This window comes from Balaenoptera ricei, chromosome 18 (genome assembly GCF_028023285.1).
Source record: "Balaenoptera ricei isolate mBalRic1 chromosome 18, mBalRic1.hap2, whole genome shotgun sequence".
Lineage (NCBI taxonomy): Eukaryota > Metazoa > Chordata > Mammalia > Artiodactyla > Balaenopteridae > Balaenoptera > Balaenoptera ricei.
This window is the reverse complement of record NC_082656.1, coordinates 70780151-70802284: the sequence shown is the minus strand read 5'-3', so window position 1 is coordinate 70802284 and position 22134 is coordinate 70780151. Positions and strand designations below refer to the sequence as shown.

General features: G+C 41.7%; 1 protein-coding gene across 2 annotated transcripts; it reads left to right on the top strand.

The window, feature by feature from the left end:
* The first annotated feature begins 489 nt into the window (after positions 1 to 489).
* Positions 490 to 6334, top strand: OXGR1 (oxoglutarate receptor 1). Of its 2 annotated transcripts, none has more exons than XM_059902982.1 (2): positions 490 to 543; positions 4821 to 6334. In XM_059902982.1, exon 2 carries the CDS (start codon positions 4897 to 4899, stop codon positions 5908 to 5910), a length of 1014 nt encoding a protein of 337 aa, XP_059758965.1. In that variant the 5' UTR covers positions 490 to 543; positions 4821 to 4896; the 3' UTR covers positions 5911 to 6334. The 2 variants fall into 2 exon arrangements, with proteins under 2 accessions (XP_059758965.1, XP_059758966.1); XM_059902983.1 differs by having other exon boundaries at positions 519 to 543; positions 4824 to 6334.
* The last annotated feature ends 15800 nt before the right edge of the window (positions 6335 to 22134 follow it).

The window sequence follows — 22134 nt, the reverse complement described above, 5'->3', positions numbered from 1 at the left end:
CTCTCCCCACACAGTTACAGACTGTTTTTACACCACTTTGCTGAGCTGTGGAGGGCAGGCCTGTAATTGCATACAGTGAAAAGACCCTCTGGCGGAGGTCTTCAATTTAGAGAGCCGGAATTTAAGTTGCTTCCACCCCATACTAAATGAAAGGCCGTGAACTGTGGGCAAGCAGGTGATAGTTCTGGACCCAGACGACAGGACCCAGGACCTCAACGGCCCTGGTGCAAGAGCCCCTCCTGCCAGGCTGTGTCTGCTCCTCTGCGAATACTCCCTTTGGGCAGTTTCGCGCAAAACAGACATGATGTCCAGCGATCCCCGGGAGAGGAAACTGCTGTCACTCTGCTGGCCATGAAAGTGGGCGAGGGAGGACGCTGGCCCCTGCCTGCTGGGCGGGACCGGGGCGCACCTGCTGCGTGGGCTCCGAGCGGTGGGAGGGGCGGGGGCGGCGCGCGGGCCTCTGCTCCGACTGTCCGACGCCAGGGCGCAGCCGCGCTCCGACGGCCACTCGGGGCGCACGGCGGCCGGCGCCTGGGGTGCCAGGTGAGCCGCGATCCGGGGGGAGCGGGCCCCGCGGGCGGGAGGGAGCCGGGTACGGGGCACCTGCGCTGATCCGGGAGCGGGGACCCAGGTTGCGGGACGCCCTGAGCCAGTGGGAACAGAGCCCCCCGGCACGTCTCTGCTGCAGGACCAGGCGAAGGCCAGAGCCCCAGGCCCCCAACTTCTTATCTCGGGGCAGCAGTAGCAACCCCGCATCCTGGCAGGGGGCAGGGGCGCATGTGGGCAAAATAAAAGCCTAGAATGGCCAGAGATTTGTCTCAGGGAGGCCTGGAGAAGTTCCAGACTATGGATTTCTCCTACCTTTTTCACGACCAAGCGTGGGGACTTTGGGGGCAGAGAGTTCATCTCTGACATCGATTGATTCCACCCTCCGGATGCGTACTTAGATCACACTGTATGCTTCTGGGCTTTATGGTGTTAGCAAAGCCCAAAGACGCCGCCCCACAAACCCCTCAGCAAGCACACCAACAAAACATTTTCCCCTGAAATGCCTTTATTATATCTTGTTTTGTTTCTTTGCTATAGATTAAGCGAACAAGTTTAGGATTGTCTCTAAACCTCCAAATTGGATGTAAAACTTTTGTGTGTGTGTGCATTTCCATAGATTTTATTTGATTGGAGAATATCAAAGATCAAAGAGCTAAAATCATACCTTTGGGCCCCATCAATGTGGCAGGTCCTAAGGGTCGTCGGGGCACCTCAGTTGCAGATTCTTATTTGAAATTTGGGTCTGAGGGAAGAGTTGGGGAGAGGGGTCCTTCAGTGTCCAGGGAGGACAACATTCACCCTCTTCACAAGTGTGTCTGGGCTGAGAACTGGTCTGCTTTCCACAAGTACGAAATTAAATTAGTTTACAAATATGTAGATGAGGAAACCAAGATGAATCTTTGTGAATGAAAGGTCTCTTCAAGGTTCTTCTTGGTAACCACATGCAACCCTAGCTGTGGGGTTTCCAAGGCCTCTGAGGGAGGGTGAGAGGAGCAGTGCTCCAAGTTTATCCCTCCCTGGTCCACTGGAAATTTGGGAAAAGGAGGAGAGAATGGGTGTCAACTTAGCCTTGGGTTTTCAGCACCAGAAGAACCCAGGGTGTGGCAGGGGGAGCTGCAGAGGAGTCGGGGGCTGTTGGATAAGGAGTTTATTACAAGATTATCAGATACCCTAGGAAAACCACATTGCTTCATTAATCCCACCTGACTTGTTCCCACCAAGTGGGCAAGAATCCTCTATGGACACAAAGTAGCTTATGCTGCACCCTGAGTAGACACCACGTCCCGTCCTGCCTTCTTTATCCACAGAAGCTTGCAATCCCAGTCTGTGAGGTTCATATGCAGGCTGGCCTTAGGATAACGGTCCTGAGCTGTGCATTCCCCAAACACTGACATCCTGCAGCTAGCCTCAAACACTCCCAATCTCTTCCAAATTTCAGAGAAAAGAGTAGAGGCTAAAATTATGGAGGTTTTTTCCCATCATAAAAAATTCCCAAATCTTTGGTGCTTGCTTTTATTTGTATGGCATCTAGTTTAGTTCAAACGTATCCATCTGGTTATGTTGAAGCTTAATAGATCATTCTTTCTAGTTTATACAGAGTCCGGTAGTCCTTGGTGGTCTGTAACCACCCTATGACTGAGATCCACAGTAGGGAATACACCACATCATTCCACAACGTCCTTTGAATAGAAATGGTGCCTTTGTGGCCATCCGGTGCTCTGGTGGCAGCAGTGAATTGCACAGGACTCTGGAACTGTCGAGGAAAGAAACTGCCTCATTCTACTTCGCTCACAGCCCTGACCACTTTTTGTCTCCTGTTCTTAACTTCACACGTGTTTTGTAAACTCAAACCATTCTTTTAGTGAGGTTTAGGGGAGAGGGGTGACACTTCTTAGTCAACCCCTGCACCCTTACAATTGGTCAGGCATTGTTCAATAAATCCCAAGCTGCACTGTTGTTTTTCAAAACAATAAGGTGGTTGTTTCTACCTACAGCCTGCCTTTTCCTGATATGATTATGGTTTAAAATGGCCCCATAACATGGCAGGGGTTTATTTGCAATGACAGAAATTAATTTTGCACCTTAGCTTAAAATCCATTAAAGTATCAAACTTTTTTTTTTTTTTGAGTAACCGTTGCTGCTTTACTAGCTTTTCGGCACAAGATAAATTTTGCTAATGTTAGTCATGATTCTTTTATTCAACAATATTTATTGAGGCCGACACAATAAATATGTGTGTCGGCCCCTAGGGTACGAGGTGACTTCATGCTTCTGCTTTCAAGGAGCTGACAGATAAGCAGTCTTGAATCTTGACTTGCTAAGAACAGACTTCAGAAAGTGCTACTTTAGTGACTCCCTGACCCTGACCATTTTCTTTTGGGTTTAAATGACTGCCTTCTATCCATGCATAAGCCCATTATGGCTTTTGGCCAAGGGAAAAGCTGTCCACTGTGGTTTCCTGGTTTCACAGCACCCTTGCTGGTCAGCAGTGCCTGTCTCCTGTCACCCCTAGTTCGGTGTCTGTGGTAGTTCTACAAATAGCAATACCAGTGAGAATAAATTAACTGAACCAGGAGAGAAACATTCTCTTTTGATTGGTAATACGTGGTCCCAGCGAGCACTGGCCTCTCACGTGTGGATCCTGACAGCTGCCCTCTCGGACTCTGTCACACCTCAGTGCCTGGCAGGCTTCCTACCCCTGAACCATTCTTTCCCCAATTCATTCAGAATAAAAGTAATAAATGTTTAAATGCATTCTGAGATCTCTCTTGAAACCTCTTGAACTCTGTCACACCTCAGTGCCTTTGCACATGTTATTCCCTTTGCCTGGAAGGCCTTTCCTCTCTTCTTGCTAGTTTCAGATTAAATGTTCCCTCCTAAATGATGTTCCTTTAGTGCCCTCTCCTATTCTCTAGGTAGCTGTTCCCTCCCTTCTTTGTAATACCAGTAGCCTTGTACTATTCATCTATCAAAGGACTTAGTGATTAACACCTGATATTTATTGAGCACTTATTATGTGCCCAGTAGTGTTCCAAGTGTTTTTCGTGTCTTTTTTTTTTTTTTTTTTTTTTGATATATTGACAGTTCCATGAGGTAGGGTTGTATTTTGTTAAGATAATTTCTCTGTCCATCTCCCCGAGTAGACTGAGATAGTGGCTTGTACATCTGTGCATGTTATTCATTTGGTATCTGTAGGACCTGGCAGAGTGCCTAATTAATACACAGTGGGCGCTCCATAAATATGTAAGTGGATGCATTTTACCAACAGCATTTACATCCGAATAATAACCTAATTGTAAGTAATTCTTCTTTTAAATGATCTTCATGCAGAAATTCACAGTCAAAATTTTAGAAAACACTGATAAGCAAGAAGAAGAAAGGTTAAAATCCCACTCCTCTCAGCCCTGGAGAGCGTAAGCAACTTGCTTAGGAACACACAACTACTCTTTGGCTAAGCAGAGTCAAGGTCAGGGCCTCTGGCAATAGCACCCTAGCTCTTAACACTGCATGAAGCTGTCGCTCCTCCTCCCCCTGCAAACACACCCCTCACAACATGAGCAAATTATGTTAGCTGTTAAAATGGGTTGGAAGAGCTGAAATTTGAAAATGAAATCCACCAGACATATAATGTTGGAATGCATGAAATCTACATTTTAGAAATGTCTGGTATTCAGTCTCGTCATGCCTTTGCACTTCCCATGGCATCCCTCATTTAGGGTCATCCAGATTGAGAGGCAGCACAGCGAGGCAGTTTGGAAAGAGAATGGGTTCTAAGTCAGACAAACAGAGGTTCAAATCCCAGCTGTGCCACTAGATGTGTTACCAGGAACAGGTCGCAGTTTTAGTCTCCTCTGTAAAATAGAGATAATAAGAAATGTTCTCAGCGTTTTGTCAAGTTTAGAGGTAACACATTGGTGAAGTGCCTCACGCGTGATTAGTGGTGGATCTTGCTGTGGTTAAGTCTCTAATGGTGACACTCTAGGGCATACCTCAACAGCAGCCTGGCCAAGTCGTCTTCTACAGCTACAACGTGGGGTTTTCCACCCCAGTCCTTCATTTTACTTCTCATGGTATTTAACTTTTATATTATTGTTAGATGTCTTTAGTAACTTGCCTTACAGTCATTTTCTTTGAAATTCAGTTTCTTCCGCAGGGTCTCTTTGGAGATTAAAGAGAAAAAGTGGCAAATTTAGGCTGTTAGAGCAATTTTCATTGAAAAGTGGATCGTTGTTTTCATTACCCTACCATTAATGTTTTCTCTTTTCCTTTAGCAGCGAGGTACTTTCTCTCGATTCGTATCGCCAAACTGCACTCTCTTGTTTTCTTGCAAAATGAAAGGAGACAACCATGAATGAGCCACTAGATGATTTTGCAAATGCTTCTGATTTCCCCAATTATGCAGCTGCTCTTGGAAATTGCACTGATGAAAAGATCCCTCTCAAGACGCACTACCTCCCTGTTATTTATAGCATAATCTTCCTGGTGGGCTTTCCCGGGAACGCAATAGCAATTTCCACGTACATCTTCAAGATGCGGCCCTGGAGAAGCAGCACCATCATCATGCTGAACCTGGCCTGCACGGACCTGCTGTACCTCACCAGCCTGCCTTTCCTGATTCACTACTACGCCAGCGGAGAAAACTGGATCTTTGGGGATTTCATGTGCAAGTTTATCCGCTTCGGCTTCCACTTTAACCTGTATAGCAGCATCCTGTTTCTCACCTGTTTCAGCATCTTCCGCTACTTTGTCATTATTCACCCGATGAGCTGCTTTTCCATCCATAAAACTCGATGGGCCGTGGTGGCCTGTGGGGTGGTGTGGATCATTTCACTGGTGGCCGTCATTCCCATAACCTTTCTGATCACATCAACCACCAGGACCAACAGATCCGCCTGCCTTGACCTCACCAGTTCAGATGACCTCACGACCATCAAATGGTACAATCTAATTTTGACCGCGACCACCTTCTGCCTCCCCTTGGTGATCGTGACGCTTTGCTATACGATGATTATCTACACCCTAACACAAGGACCGCAGACGCACAGCTGCCTTAAGCAGAAAGCTCGAAGACTAGCCATTTTGCTGCTCCTCGTGTTTTATATATGCTTTCTGCCTTTCCATATCTTGAGGGTCATTCGGATTGAATCTCGCCTGCTTTCCATCAGCTGCTCCATTGAGAATCAGATCCATGAGGCGTACATCGTTTCTAGACCACTGGCTGCCCTGAACACCTTTGGCAACCTGTTACTGTATGTGGTGGTCAGCAACAATTTCCAGCAGGCCGTCTGCTCGATGGTGAGATGCAAAGCAGGTGGGGACCTAGAGCAAGGAAAGAAAGTCAGTCACTCAAACAACCCTTGAAACGTTTCACATACTCAGCCAAAAAAGAAATGCTGGTATTTTACCTGTAACTTCTAAGAAGTCCAGACTATCTCCCTTGGTGGAACTCTTAGTACATATTGTGCACTCAGGTAATGATGTGCCAGAGCCAGGGCAGGGCTGCTGCGAGGTCTTTGCAACCTGTCTATTGAGATCCTCCCTTGGGTAGATATAAGAATGGGATACATGCGTATCAGTAAAGTATTCAGGTGCAGAATTGGAACTCTGGGAACTCAAGGCCCTCTGGGAGGAAATCTAGTCTCACCAACTTTATATATATAAATTTATAAAATTATATATATGTATATATATATATGTATATATATATATATTAATTGATGTTCACCTACTTGCCGTAAATCTCTCAGTTTTTAATGCCACGACAAGAGAAAGCAAATCTTTTCATTCACAGTTTCTTGCTTCTTTATACACAGGTCTATTTGTATTGAGGCCCTACACTACTCAAGGCATTATTTGTATATTTTTCAATACTCACTTTTTTAAAAATTTCATATCTTTAATTTTTTTTCAAACTTTGCTTTGAGATTATTAAACTGTGTTTTTCACTAGGCTTTAGTCAGTTGTGTAGATGAAAGCAAGCCAGTACAATACCCTTGAGACAATTCCAAGATGTCCATACAAATAGCTGTGCATACATAGTTATGTATGGACATAATCGATGTCCATACATAATTCCCAAATAGGGGAATTACGTCTTTATTGTTGTAGATCATTTTAAAAATTGTTATTGAATTTATAAAAATGATCAAGTTGTACTAGTAATTATCAACATGTCCTGGGGAAGGAAGGAGCACTTTTAGGGGAACAGAAGTACTTTTCATGTACTTATTGGGTATTAAATAAAATCTAACATTGTTTTGATTTCTGTGGGAAAATATTCCAGGAAACACTAATTCTCTTTAGATACCTTCTCTTTTGTGCCTCTCTTGAAAATAAGTTCTCTATTATAACAGCTAGAGCTATTTTTGAATTGTGTGTATTTAATTATCATTAAATGTAAATATTTGAGAAAATGCTTACTCTGGATATTCAAAACCCTGGTAAATATGTTGATACAATTAATAAACTAATTGAAAATCACTGAATAGGCTGGTAATTGTTTTCTCTGAAAATGTAGCTTTACCGCTATTATACTTACTGGAAGCTTATGTTCTCCATGTTTACAGAACAAAAATAATTTTAAGAATCAGTTATGGAATAAGGCCGGAATAGATGATTGAAACAAAGAAAAGGGTACCATAGGAACTCTCCATGATTTTCAGGCTTTTCTAGGACTTAACATCTGACTTGGACCTACGTTATGATGCTTGTCAGGAGACTGCAGGCATGTGGAGGAGAAAGAGGAAAGCCAGCGGCTCTGTGCATGAACTTCTCTGGATGATGGTGTTCTCTCTACCCACTACCTTCTGAGCCATCTTTTCCTGGGCTTTCTTTTCTTTTTTATTTTTGGCCACAATGCGAAGCCTGTGGGATCTTAGTTCCCTGACCAGGGATTGAACCCAGGCCCTGGACAGTAGAAGCACGGAGTCCTATCCTGGGCTTTATTATAGCATGTGGAATGAGCTCTTTCACTAGAGGGCCCAACTTGCCCCTCTGCGCAGATGCACAGTGTGGAATTGCGTTCAAACTTCCCCTTGGAACCGAGAAGCTGGGTAGCTCTCTCCCCACACCCACACCCCTGATGCGCAACTCAGCTCCTGGGCCGTCACCAAAGCGTGGCCAGAATAGCCTTTATAGTAATACCACTGTTTTTATTCTAGCCCTTTCCTTTCTCTCTCTCCCTCTCTCTCTTTCTTATTCCAAAAATTTCACCCACCAGAGAAAAGCCACGTCAATCTCCTTCATCCCAATCTCAACTTGTCGCTGTAGATTCTTGTATCCTTTTCCTTCTTCCCTCCAGTTTACAGACCAACAAATCATCTCTCTTTCTTTCTTTTTTTTAATATATTTAAGAATATATTTTATTATTTATTTATTTATTTATTTATTTATTTATTTATGTATGTTTGGCTGCGTTGGGTCTTTGTTGCTGCGCGCGGGCTTTCTCTAGTTGTGGCGAGCAGGGGCTGCTCTTCGTTGCGGTGCGCGGGCTTCTCACTGCGGTGGCTTCTCTTGTTGCGGAGCACGGGCTCTAGGCGCGCGGACTTCAGGAGTTGTGATTCTTTCCACCGTGTCTTAGGTCCTTATTATGCTCTTTTAGGACTTGCTCCAACACTCAATCCCACTTTCTCAAATTTTTAACGTTTCTATTACCCTGGATAGTTGACCTTAGCTTGGGAACATGCATCATTTTCCTTTATCCTCAGAATACCCTCCCCTGACTCAGCAGTTCTGTCATTCTCTTATCTGACTGGTTCCCTGCACTCATGGGTCAGGTGCAGGTGTCTGTCTGCCCTCCTGGGTTCTGTTGTTAGAATACAATCACAAAGCTCCAAGCTAAATTAGATTCAAAGGGTCAGTTTTCTTTTCCAAAGTAAAGACTTTTGGGCTAATTGTTCTAGAGGATGCAGTTTGGAACTGAGGCCAAAAAAGAGATTGATGATACTTCTGAGAATAGAGTGGGACCTGAACGCCCTTTGCCCAGTTGTCCCAGGTGTAGGCAGAGAAAGTACGAGAACAAAAGAGCAGAGCTCTGACTGTCTGCCAGAGAGGGAGCTGTCTGGTCTGCTCACAGCCTAGGAACTAGAAGCAAGTCAGGTTCCCTGAACCTGAGGGCGGGGAACCCAGACACACCTGCTCTGAACTTGGGAGACAGTAATGCCCCCACTTCGTTTTTAACTTTATATCATGGAAATTTTCAAATAATCACAAAATAGAGAAATTAGCAAATGACCTCACATACCCATGGCTTAATTTCATCAATAATCAACATCTTACCAGTCTTGTTTCCTCTATCCCTTCCCACAATTTTTTCTAGAATATTCAAAAGTAAATCCTAGAAAACATAGTAGTTTCACCAATAAATGCTTCAACATTGATCTCTTTCAAAACATACAAAACCAAAACAAAATAAAAAATGGTTCCTTCACATTATTTAATATCTAATCCATATTTTCTTTCCACTGGTTGCCTCAGAAGTGCCTTTTACGGTTGCTTTTTTTTTTTTTTTTTTCTGAAATCAGGATCCAAACAAGGTCTATGTATTAACATTTGGTTGATATGTCTGTTAAATTTCTTTTCATCTATTAGAATTACCCCTCCCTTTATGTATCGCTGTTTATTTACTGAAGAAATCAAGCTGTTTGCCCTGTGAAATTTTCCACATTGTGGGTGTGGCTGTTTGAATTCCATTTAGGTGTTTATCATGATCCTTCACACCTTGTATTTGCTGTAACTTGGAAGGCAGAGCTAAAGGTTAGATTAGATACAGATTAGTTCCTCCCTCCCTCCCTCTGTCATCAGAGTCTCCAGGCTTTTTTGCTTTCATAGTTTTCCAGTCCTTGCTTATTGTTGCCATGATACACTAGGCTTTTCACAATGGTGACTTTGAAAGTTCTAACATTCTTCTGCTTTTGTTAGTCATGGCTTTTCTGTAAAGATCTTTGACTCGTCAACTACGTTTACCCCTTCCACTCTGAACATAGCTGCCACTGATCAGGTTTAGCTACTCCTTCACCTTTGGGAAGACACAAGGAAGGGATAGAAAGAGATATGGAAGTTGCCTCTCCATTGTTTCCTCCATGAGAGTGTAAGTGTTGACAGAAATTTCGACAGAATTGCCTTTTAACATGAGACAAAGTTTTGTTCTTTAACTCTTTGGGGCTGACAGCCATGCCTGTGATCTACAGGGTTGGCGCTGCCCCCTTGGGGAAGGAGGTCATCAGAGGAGCTTGCTTCCTGCTGCCAGGCTTCTCCTCCATACCCACCTGAGTGCCTTTGCGTGTCCTCTTGGGCCAGTGCAGGCCGTTTTGGTTTTCCCCCAGAGGTTCTGAGAAGGAGTAGAACAAGACATTAATAACTACAAGGCCACGTAACATTTGGGGTCAAACTTCATTTCCTGTTCTAATTTTATTCTTAAATTTTACCCAGCAACATCACTCAATATAATCTACCCGATATTAGATACTAGATTAGCCCAAATGATATCAAGTGATAGAAGAATAACAACATAAAAATGCCTGAAGGGTGAGAGCCCCTTGTGTTACTGAGTTCCCAGGAAGAAATTAAATCATAATACGCACTGATCTTTTTTTTTTTTAATTCTATTTTCTTTTCTGTGCTTTTATCTGAAAATTTTCTATGGATCCTGCCTTGTACTGTATGCAGTTCGCTACTAAGCCTATCCATTGAATTCCTAGTATCAGATATTGCTTTTTTTTTTTCATTTATAGGATGTACATTTGGTTCTCTTTATTAATTCTACCATGTCAGTGAATTTCTTTGTCTTTTAATCTATTTTGTCCACCTTTTCCAATATTTTCTAGAACTGAATAATCATAGTTATTTTAAAGTCCTCATCTTTCCATATCTGGATAACCTTCAGGTCTGCTTCCATTGACTGCCATCTTCCTCATATTTATTGGTCACATGATCCTGTCTCCTTGCATATCTATTAATTTTGACTGAATGACAGAAATTGCATGTGAAAGAATCAAAGAGGCTTCCCTGAGAGGTTTTTCTTTCAGTTGTTTTACTTGTCAATTGTCAAATTTCTATTTATCTCCACTGCTCTCTGAAGTTTGGCTACTCTCTTATTCACTAAATAAATCATTTTTTCCTTTAACTCTTTGAACATATTTAAATAGCTGCTTTAACATCTTTGTCTATTAAGTCCAGCGTCTGGCTTGTATTACTTTCCTCTGAATGCTGTAACAGTTAACACAAATTTAGTGGTTTCAGGCCACACAAACCTACTCCCTTTCAGAGGTCAGAAGTCTGAAACCAGTTTCACTGGGCTAATGTCAAAGAGCTGGCAGTCCTGCCTTACTTCTGGAAACTCCAGAGGGGAAGCCATTTCCTTGTGTTTTCTGTCTTCTATAAGCTAGCTACCTGCATTCCTTGGCTCATGGCCCCTCTTTGCTCTTCAAAGCCAACAGCGTATCATCTTCAAATCTCTCTGACCTGTGCTTTTACCTGAATATCTCCTCTCTCTGACTCTGATTCTCTTGCCTTCTTTTTTATTGTAACTTTTGCAATTCTGCAGGTAATTCAGGATAATCTCCTTATCTCAGAGTTTGTAATGGAATCACGTCTGCAAAGTCCATTTTACTATGGCATGTAACATGTTTACAGGTTCTGGGGATTAGGATGAGGACATTTTGGAAAGGTTATCATGCAGCCTATCACAGTGGTTTCTTAAAGGACAACCAGTGAAAACAACAATAATAACAATATTATGAATAAATCATTGTAGAGACTCTATATTCTATTATTGTCCTTTGAAGACTGTTGACTTTTCCTCTAACAGACACATCAATTACTTGCTAAGCACCTTGAAATTGTGTTGACTTGGTTTTACAATTTAAGGACAGATTTGTGAAAAGCCCAAGACGTTTTCCAAGCCCTTTTAAGAAGCAGGACCCAACTGCCAAATTCTGTTTTTCCTATGGTTTTATCCAGACTTGGTTTTAGAGTTTTTTTCAAAGCATGTCTAGAGTAGACCTTACTCTAGGGTATGGTCTTTATTCCTAAGGTACAGTTTTCTGTTGTCTCTGCAAAATGCGTTCATGGGGCATTAGGAGGTTTTTCCCCTCTAGCTGGGCATGAACACCAACGTTGACCACTAGTATCTCTGATGCCATAACAGCCTCTTTGTGGTTAATCTCAAGAAGGTTCTCTGGGGCTTCCCTGGTGGCACAGTGGTTGAGAGTCTGCCTGCCAATGCAGGGGACACGGGTTCGAGCCCTGGTCTGGGAAGATCCCACATGCCACGGAGCAACAAAGCCCGTGAGCCACGACTACTGAGCCTGCGCATCTGGAGCCTGTGCTCCGCAACAAGAGAGGCCGCGACAGTGAGAGGCCCACGCACCGCGATGAAGAGTGGCCCCCGCTCGCCACAACTAGAGAAAGCCCGCGCACAGAAACGAAGACCCAACACAGCCAAAAATTAATTAATTAATTAATTAATTTTTAAATAAAGAATCAGATTTATATTTAAAAAAAAAAAAAAAGAAGGTTCTCCATGCAAGCATGGCCCTTGGTCCAGGAGTCACAGGGAATCTCCATATATTTCTGCCCGTTCTCTCTCTATCACTGGTGCTCTGCTTCAAACGTTTTAGACACGCTGGCAATGTCAGACTGTGCCCTCTGCCTCCTCAGCTCAGTGGGACCACTGTGCTCCGGTTAGACTCCAGATCTCTATGCCATGGTCAGGAAGTTAAGCCTAAATGGCACTCTGGGGTGATTGTGGGGCTCACAGTCTTGCTTTGTCTGTCGTCCCATGCCTGAAAATGCTGAGTGCATATACTTTGCCCAGTTGTATTTTGTCAACAGCAAGAGAACCTCTCCCTTATGTCCTACTATAGTCTACGGCAGCTGAGGGAGCAGGACCCACGTGGAACGCTTCCTGCCTTTTCCACACCAAGAGAATGCTAAGCTATTGAGGTTGAACCAGGAAGATTCTTGTCATGAGGACAATGTCAAAAAAACCTATAATTAATACTCTCAGAAACATCCTTGAAACAAGCCAGGAGCTTCTAAAGGAATGATCATTCAAAGGACAAAAAAGAGCTCTTGTATACTAAGCTGGAGGAGATTAGCGAGGTTATTCCAAATGCCCTCCACTAACTGCCTACAACTTGATACGTCCTTTGCACCTTTGCACCGGGGAGTTGGGAATATTCCTGGCATCTTCTTTCAATTTGTCCTAACTGTTTGATATCTAGAAGAAAGTCTTAGAGGCTGGTAGTATGATGCCAGAGTTGTTTCCTGATTTCAGTGCAGGTGAAGCATTCACTGTTTTTTATTATTTTGTGTGCATTTGAGTCTAGGAAAGTGGGATTTTTCAAGGTGCACTTAAACCACTGAGTTTCTTGGAGTTGCTCTGTTTCCTTATTCTTATTTTGTCTCTGTGATTGCATATTATATGATACGTATAGGAGTATATGTTATATGATAACGTAATAGCATATAATTTGTTCTCCATGATTTGGGAATGTGCCCATAGCCTGATCATATTGTTTTTCTTTTTGGAAATGCTTGCTAACACTACATTAATGCTCCTAAATTATGCTTTTTGGATTAATCACAATACCTTCCACAAACATTTGAAAACTAAATATAGATGCATAAAATATTCTTTATTCAGTTTATATCTCTGCTTGTTGAATGCAGGGATTTAAAGAACAGAGGAATGCACAGCCTACATGTTTAGGATTATTTTTAATTTCTATTCAGGTTAACTAACACCAGCATCTTCTAAAGCCCTACTATGTGCAAAGTACTGTGCTATACCCTGGAGATATAAACCTTAGTAATAAACAATTCTGCTTTCAAAGATACTACAATCTTGCAAACTAACTGTGTTATTCTTATGTGCCTTTTAGGTTGAGTATTTATGTCGTGGTGCAATCAAATCTCAATGAAATGTTTATCAAGTTCTTTTCACCATTATAGTTTATGATTATTCTAGTTATATCTAAAGAGCTCAACCCAAAGGGAGCATTTCAGGAACATATATAATTATCTAAATCCCTCTCACCAATAACCCTAAAGTGTGTTCTAACTGGTAAATCCACAGAAATTTCCTAGGGTGCTAATTGTACATGGTGAAATGCCCCATTTATCTGTTTAAATCCACCTAGGAGATGAACAACACCATAGTATTTGGTATTAAATACTTAATATTATCCCATTATCGGAGGCAACATTTTTGGGGGGAGGGGGAAGCAACATTTTAAATATGTGAATCTCACACACAAAGCCAAGAAAAAATCTACATATGCACCACAAATGATGCCCTTGGTATCCAATAAACTACCTCCATCTTGCAAAACATTTTCTGATTCACATAACCCATCTAACAGTTTGAATAATAGTGCTGGTTTTTCCTCTAAATGCCGGGGCAAATCCGAATATTATTCATATTAAAGAATTAAAACAAGGCCAATCTTAAAGCTTCTATTCAAATTTTAACCATTCATTGTATATATATACCACATCTTTATCCATTCATTTGTCAATGGACATTTAGGTTGCTTCCATGTCCTAGCTATTGTAAATACTGCTGCAATGAACATTGGTGTATATATATACAATAGAATATTACTCAGCCATAAAAAGGAATGAAATTGAGTCATTTTTAGAGATGTGGATGGACCTAGAGTCTGTCATACAGAGTGAAGTAAGTCAGAAAGAGAAAAACAAATATTGTATATTAAATATTTGTGGAATCTAGAAAAATGGTACAGATGAACCAATCTGCAGGGCAGGAATAGAGATGCAGACACAGAAAATGGACGTGTGGACACAGAGGGGAAGGGGGGACAGGATGAATTGGGAGATTAGGTTTGACATATATACACTACCAGGTGTAAAACAGTTAGCTAGTGGGACCGTGCTGTATAGCACAGGGAGCTCAGCTCGGTGCTCTGTGATGACCTAGATGGGTGGGATGGGGGGGTGGGAGGGAGGTCCAAGAGGGAGGGGTTATCTGTATACATATAGTTAATTTGCTTCGTTGTACAGCAGAAACAGACACAGCATTGTAAAGCAACTATACTCCAATTTAAAAAAAATTTCTTTTAACCATTCATGAAAGCACTGCTGAAGTTCAGCTTTTGTGAATTTTTCTCTAACCACTCAGTCTAAGATAGTCAGTCCTACAAATTCTTTTTCTTATTCATGAAGCCCTTTGGGCGCTTTGTCTTATAGGACTTGGATTATCACTCTTCCGTGTCCATGTGTTCTTTTTCTCCCCAGTGAGATTATTAACTCCCCCAGCGCAAGGTCACATCGTGTTTCCAGCTCTTAGCAATATGCTAGAAGGCATGAATATAGAACAACAGCAAGCACAAGCCTCTTTTAGAATGCGAAATACCTGCTTTTTAATCCCTATTCTTACTCAACCAATTTCTGGATATAGGAAATTCATGCTTAAATGGAGCCTTTGGATCGCCTTTGAAGGCAAGGGAAAAAACTTCTGTTTCTGCTAACATAGTAGATTAACTCTACTGCACAACCTTCCAATTGGAACTGGTGAAAATGGCTAAATAAAATATTTTCATAAACACCTATAAAATGCTCACTGAGCTGGTAAGAAACTAAAGAATCCACAAAGGGAAAAATTAAATATAAAAACGGAAAGCTAGAAGTTGGCAGGCAGCAAAAGCAGCAATTTTCCAAATAGTATCTGCAAAATCCTGGTGCTATTGAGGCTAAGCTTTTGAGACTAAGAAATCTGTGTCGGGAAGAGTAGGGTGATCAGACCTCCTGGTTTACCCAGGAGAGTACTAGTTAACGTCTGCTGCTCAGGTGTAATCATTCATTGAACCCACTTTTATTCTTAAAAGTGTATGGAATGATGCATGCTCATCCTAAGTATAAAAGACAGGACATAATGTATGGAACTCAAAAAGGTATGGGTTCTAATAGGAGATCTTTGCAAAATTCTGTACATCAGTGTTAGGGGGAATATTAAATAAGACTACAAAGCAGAAAGGAACAGCATGTAAAATAGTCTGCATTTACTTTGACACTGGATGGAAGGAAAATGAATTTGCCCCTGAGAAATCATCGTCAGCATCAAGCGCTCATGTAAATTTGTTGTTACCTGCATGTTAAAACTGAAGTTCAAGTGGAGAATTGAATTTAAAGTGATTTCCAGATGGGTAGGACTTCCAGGCAACTGGCAGAAGCATATGCAAAAACTCTCTGAGGGAACACGACTTTAACCTAGGTCTCCAAGAATTCCTATTGGTAAAATTTCCAAGGAAAATGAGAAGCACATGTAAAAATAAATCACAGGAAGTGTCAACAAAAGGGCACAATGGGCGAAATACATCAGAATTAGAGGACAGAAGAAGCAGACTGTCAAAGATTTCATATGTGAGAAATATCAGACCTTAATTGCAAGATGGAATGTTTATCTTCTGTAAGAAATTGAGTCTTGAGAAGAAGAGTGATGGAAGTGAGACTATAATATTATTAAGCAAAAACCCCCCAGACTTCTAGAACTAACAAACATAATCAATTAAAATAAAAATTTTGATGGATAGGTAAAACAGGAGACCTGACACAGAAAAAGAAAATTAATAAATTGGACATGAAATAAGAAAAAAACTATCTGGAATGCAACCCAAAGCAGCAAGGAAATGAAAAATTTGAAAGAGTTTGGCCTTGAGGAGAAGGTGAGAAGGCCCAATATGTATCTGAGCAGATTTTCAGAAGGTGATAAAAAAGAGGCTGGGGAAAATAATAAAAACAGTTGGGTAATGAGGTCACATGTTTATTGTATTAATTGACAAGCAAACAAATAGATTATAGAAAGGAAGGCTTTGTATAGAACAGTGATGACAATCTGTTCTAAACCAAGGATATGATTAATTCAATTCTGTTCACCTGGGAGTTATAGAAGTTGATAGATAGATATCAATTAATCCAAATGAAATCAAGAAAGAGGAAGGAAAAAGAAATAGAAAAGTGGGACAAATAAGGCCATAAAATAAAATGGAAAAACAAACACAAATATGTCAATAATCACAATAAATGTGAAAAAACTACATATTCCAATCTAATGTGTAGATTTTCAGACCACACTTTAGTATAATCTGTTCTCTTTTATTTATTTTATTTTAATTAATAAGTTAATTTATTTGGCCATGCCATGCAGCATGTGGGATCTTAGTTCCCTGACCGAGGATCAAACCCGTGCCCCCTGCATTGGAAGCACAGAGCCTTAACCACTGGACTGCCAGGGACGTCCCTCTCTGCTCTTTTAAAGAGACACATCTACAATATAAAACAACTTTCTAACTTACAAAGGAATAAAAAAATGAAACATACTTGTAACAATGAAGGCAATAGAAATTGTCCCAATACAATAGAAGTTCATTACTCATGTAAAAAATCATTGTAGGTGTTTCTGGTCAGAAAGTAGCTAATGTCTACACAGTGATTCAGGGGCCCAAATGCATTTCAACTCTTTACTTCTCCACTGCCTAGGGCTTTGGGGTCTTCTTCTTAACCCCCCTTTTCTAACCACCTTTCTTACATCCCATTGGCAGTAACTGATCACAGCTCTTTCCAAATGGTCTGGTTGTAGATCTTCATTATCTGGCTATTTAGGAATTAAAAGGCTAGTTATCTGGCAACTGTCCCAACCTTAATACATAAAGACAGAGCAAATTAAAGATAACTTCAATATAAATGCTCCTTCAGAAAAAGGAAACGATAGAGACAATAGTCATAAGAATTCTGGGGGCTTCCCTGGTGGCGCAGTGGTTGAGAATCTGCCTGCCAATGCAGGGGACACGGGTTTGAGCCCTGGTCTGGGAAGATCCCACATGCCGCGGAGCAACTAGGCCCATGAGCCACAACTACTGAACCTGCGTGTCTGGAGCCTGTGCTCCACAAGAAGAGAGGCCACCATAGTGAGAGGCCCGCGCACCGCGATGAAGAGTGGCCCCCACTTGCCGCAACTAGAGAAAGCCCTAGCACAGAAACGAAGACCCAACATAGCAATCAATCAATCAATCAATCAATCTTTAAAAAAAAAAAAAAGAATTCTGAAATCCTGCCATGGAGGCATTGTAAAGGCCCTGTGCCTTCCCTGTGGTGGACATTTCTTGATTAAAACTCAATTCTGCTCTTTAGAAGAAACTTCCTTTCCACTGTTCCCCACTGTCCTGAAGATTCTACTTGATTCTCCTCTAAGGCAGTGGTTTCCAGGTTTAGCAAGCGTCAGAATCCCCTGGAGGGCATGTTACAACACAGATTGATGGGCATCAGCCCTAGAATTTCCGCATAATTTGTATTTCTGACAAGTTCCTGGGTGATGGTGAGGCTGCTTGTTTGGGGACCACACTTTGGGAGAACCACTGCCCTAAGTCGCCATCTGAAATGGGCTGGAGGAATATGACCTCTTTGAGGGCACACCATTTTCACTACCAGCTTCCCACTGGGACAAGTTTGGACACATGAGGGCTATTTTATAGCCACAGGCTTTTTAAAGCCAGACTGCAGTTTATTTAGCAAGACAATTCTCACAGATACTTAGCAGGCTTCGCATCTATTTGCTTCCAGTAAATCCCATGTATGGATAACCACGTTAGTGCTTTCCCAGACACAATTCTCACTCTGATTCATACGCTTGCTTTCTGCTCCCCACCTCCCATGATTGTGTCTTTCACTGCAGTGGAGGTACCTTGGGGCCATCTCATAAAAGAACCAACCTTGAGTTGGAAAAAAGTAACCTTAATCGGTTCTTTGGCACGAGATCAAATCCCTTCATGTAACTGAGAACTCCTAATGGACTTTTGTTGCTCAAAGTTCTTTTCATTCTAATTTTTAAATCCTGGTTTAAAGTGCAGAAACAGTCAGCTTTGCCAATTCTTGAAACTCTATAGTTCTGGACTCTTTCCATTCTTTTCCATCTCTGCTCCCAAGCCAACCACTTCTTGCTGGGACTCATCTTTTCCTTTTTACACCTTGCTATAAGCAGTGAGTAGAAACCAACACATGCACTAACATTTCTAGCTCTTTCCAGATAGTTCTTGCAGAGCTACATATCTGCTAGGCACTTGATCTGCTTTAAAAATTACAGCAGGCAAATTTTTATGCTGCCATAAAAAAAAGCTCTGTACTTCTGTCTTGCTTTATTTTTCCTTGCTGCCTGCCACCCATCCACAGTGCCAAAGCTGCACATTTTAGAATTTGTTAAGGCAGCTTCCCACTTCAAGATACTAATTTCCATATCTGTTAGGGTAATAGTAGCAGATGAAACAAAATAGCCCCTCAATGGAGTGGCTCACGCAATAGAATTCTTTTGTTGCTCAAGTGACTGCCCAACATAGGGGTTCCTGGTTGGCAGGCTATTTACCTATGTGCAGTGATTCAAACATCTATGTTCCTTCCACCTGTGGCTTCACCAAATCCAGAGTTCTTGCATCTCTGTGGATGAGGAAAGAGAGAAGGCACACACTTCTTATGTAAGTACCACATCACTTCTACACGCAATCCATTGGCAAGAACTAGTCATATGGATCCATCTATCACTGGTTCTTTTTTTTTTTTTTTTTTCCTTTGGCCATACTGCTCAGCTCATGGGATCTTAGTTCCCCAACCAGGGATCGAACCCAGGCCCCCTGCAGTGGAAACGTGGAGTCTTAACCACTGGACTGTCAGGGAAGTCCCATATGGCTCCATCTAGATGCAGAAATGGATTAACTGATTGCTGATTGAGCAGCTGTTTCCCAACAACAATTCTATCCTCTGGAGAGGGGCAGGGGCATGGAATCTTGGCTGGCAGTTAGCTTTCTTTGCCACAAATATGAAAGACAATACAGAAACACTTTAGCAGATTTAGGAGCCTATCTTTAAAATTTGGGGACGAACAGGATTTTTAAATAAGCCACAAAAAATACAAACCATATATAAAATGTTGATAAATTCAACTACATACAAAATTTAGAGCTTCTGTTCATCAAAATACACCATAAAGAGAACAAAAAGACAGGTCTCAAACTGTCTTTGAAGGCTGTCTGCCAAAGACTTTGGCTATATAAACAGCTGACCCTACATATCCAAAATATATTAAAAACTCTTACAAGTGAATAAAAGATAATTCAGTAGAAACAGTAAGTAAAAATGCATAGATAGCTATTTCCAGAAGATATAGCATGAACGGCCAACAGATTTACGGAAAGCTGTTTAACTCGCTAGAACTCAGAGGAATGCAAAATTGAACTGCAGTGAGTTGCCATTTTACTTCCATCAGATGGGTAAGTGTTTAAAAGTTGGTTAATAAGAAGTGTCAGTAAGGAGATGTAGTGAAGTGAATTCTCTTAAAGTACTGTTAGGAAAGGACATTTACACACTAATTTGTAAAACAGTTTGGCATTACCTCTTAAAGGTAGTGGGTACAAGGGTGTTTGCTTTTTCATTATTCAATAGTAAACTGTGTGTGTGTGTGTGTGAGAGAGAGAGAGAGAGAGAGAGAAATCTATTTCACAATTAAACATTTAAAACAATAATATTTTGAAATTACACTGTAAGAATTACGGAAAAGATGGTCTTGGTGGTCCCACCTTAATTGCATTGGACACGTTCTGTAACATATTATCCTGCTTCTTCCTCCTGCACATATTTAGAAATGGTCTTCTGTTTCATCACTGTACAAGCAGTGGATAGCATTACTTCTTAGATTAACGTGAAATGCCAATCTGAACAAATCCACCTCATCATTTTAATCTTTTGAGGATTGGTAGATAAAGGGGTGTGAGGGTAGAGCTATGAAATCTTTTCCATCCCTACATGCTATCCTCTGGAGGAAACTCACGGAGGAAGCATACCTTCTGTTTATGTCAGAGGGGTTAATTGAGAAGAGTTGGTGTCATTTCTAATAATTACTAGGGATCAAAATTTACAGAAGGCACGATGAGGGCCTGGCAGCTGTACCAAAATAAGTCTTCCTTGAACCACATAGCAGCAGCTGTTACCTCTCAGAACAATCTTCCAAATCACCTTGGCTTTCTGAAAGCCCAACCATGAGAAAAGCCTGATTCCTACCGAGTTCACTGGACAGGAAGAAGGGCCCCAGCAAATGCCATACGGCTCTACCCAGTGGCTTTAAAAACTGACACGACTCTTTCCATTTCTCCAGGAGTGAATTTTGAAGCTTCTTCTCTAGGATCCAGAATTTAAGGACAGAAATAGGCTCTTCTTTGTTAACTTTCAAAAGAAATAACCAATTCTCATAATAAACTATCAAGCATACTGTAAATGGGACAGAACTTCAAACAGCTCCATGTTGGGAAGCACAGGAAAAGAGGTTGGAAAAATAAAGCAAAGTTTGAAACTGTCTTTGTGGAATGGGAGGTAACGTCGTCCTAGAATCCCCCTCTCTCAGAGAGACACCCCAGAAACCACTTCCAGTACTACAGTGAGTGCAGAGCAATCCCCCTCAGGTGAAATTTTGCTACCTAACTGCACATGACCTTGCTTCCAATGCCAGAAACAAAACACTAACCACTAGAGGGCATAGAAAACCTTATTAGAAATAAAAGTGCCTCAGAGAAAACAATCAGTACCTGAAAAAATGAAACGCTTGAAATGTTCTCTTAGCCAGATACAGCTTGGAAAGGCAAAGTGAGGATGCATTTTTAAAAAACAATCTCTTCCGGACTTCCCCGGTGGCTCAGTGGTTAAGAATCTGCCTGCCAATGCAGGGGACATGGGTTTGAGCCCTGGTCCAGGAAGATCCCACATGCCGTGGAGCAACTAAGCCCGTGCGCCACAACTACTGAGCCCACGTGCCACAACTACTGAAGCCGGAGCGCCTAGAGCCCGTGCTCCGCAACAAGAGAAGCCACCGCAATGAGAAGCCCACGCACCACAAAGAAGAGTAGCCCCTGCTCGCTGCAACTAGAGAAAACCTGCGTGCAGCAACGAAGACCCAGCGCAGCCAAAAATAAATAAATAAGTAAACAATTTTTAAAAAGATACAATCTCTTCCTATAAAATCTGATTCTCCTTTTGGAATATGAATTAAACAAGCAAAATCAGTAAATGTACCTATTTTCCCATTGATGTGAAGCAATTTCTAACCTATCTTACAATTTAGATTAACCCGCAGACATCAGTGTCTTTTTCAAAAGAATTTCATCCAGAAGGGTCCTTTGTAAATAGTAATGTAGTGGCTATTAAAGATTACAGCATCTTTGGCTTACAAAACCAACACTTGCCTAACTTACTCTGCTTAGAAAAGATTCCAAAGGAGTCCTGCATCAGAAGAGATGGGGTCTAGTGTGTGGAGATTTTGTTTGGGAAATAGTATGATCCTCTCTTTTAGGAATTTGACTGTGCCCTGGGCTCACTGGGCTATAAGGTAATGATCATGTGGCTGGCTAATCCTTCCATTGGTTGGTTTTTGGCCCTGGTTTGCGTTGTGATGCATAGGTGATGGTGGCTGTTGGTGATGTTTGTCTTGTCTGTGTGTCTCTCTCCAGAATGTAAGAAATGCATATCAGCTTTGGAGTCCTGCTTTGTGATAAAAATGAATTATTAGGTCACACTACAACTTCCCTTGCC

What these genes read in the sequence shown, in the direction of transcription:
- OXGR1 (XM_059902982.1), top strand. Translation starts at nt 4,897, where the DNA reads ATGAATGAGCCACTAGATGATTTTGCAAATGCTTCTGATTTCCCCAAT.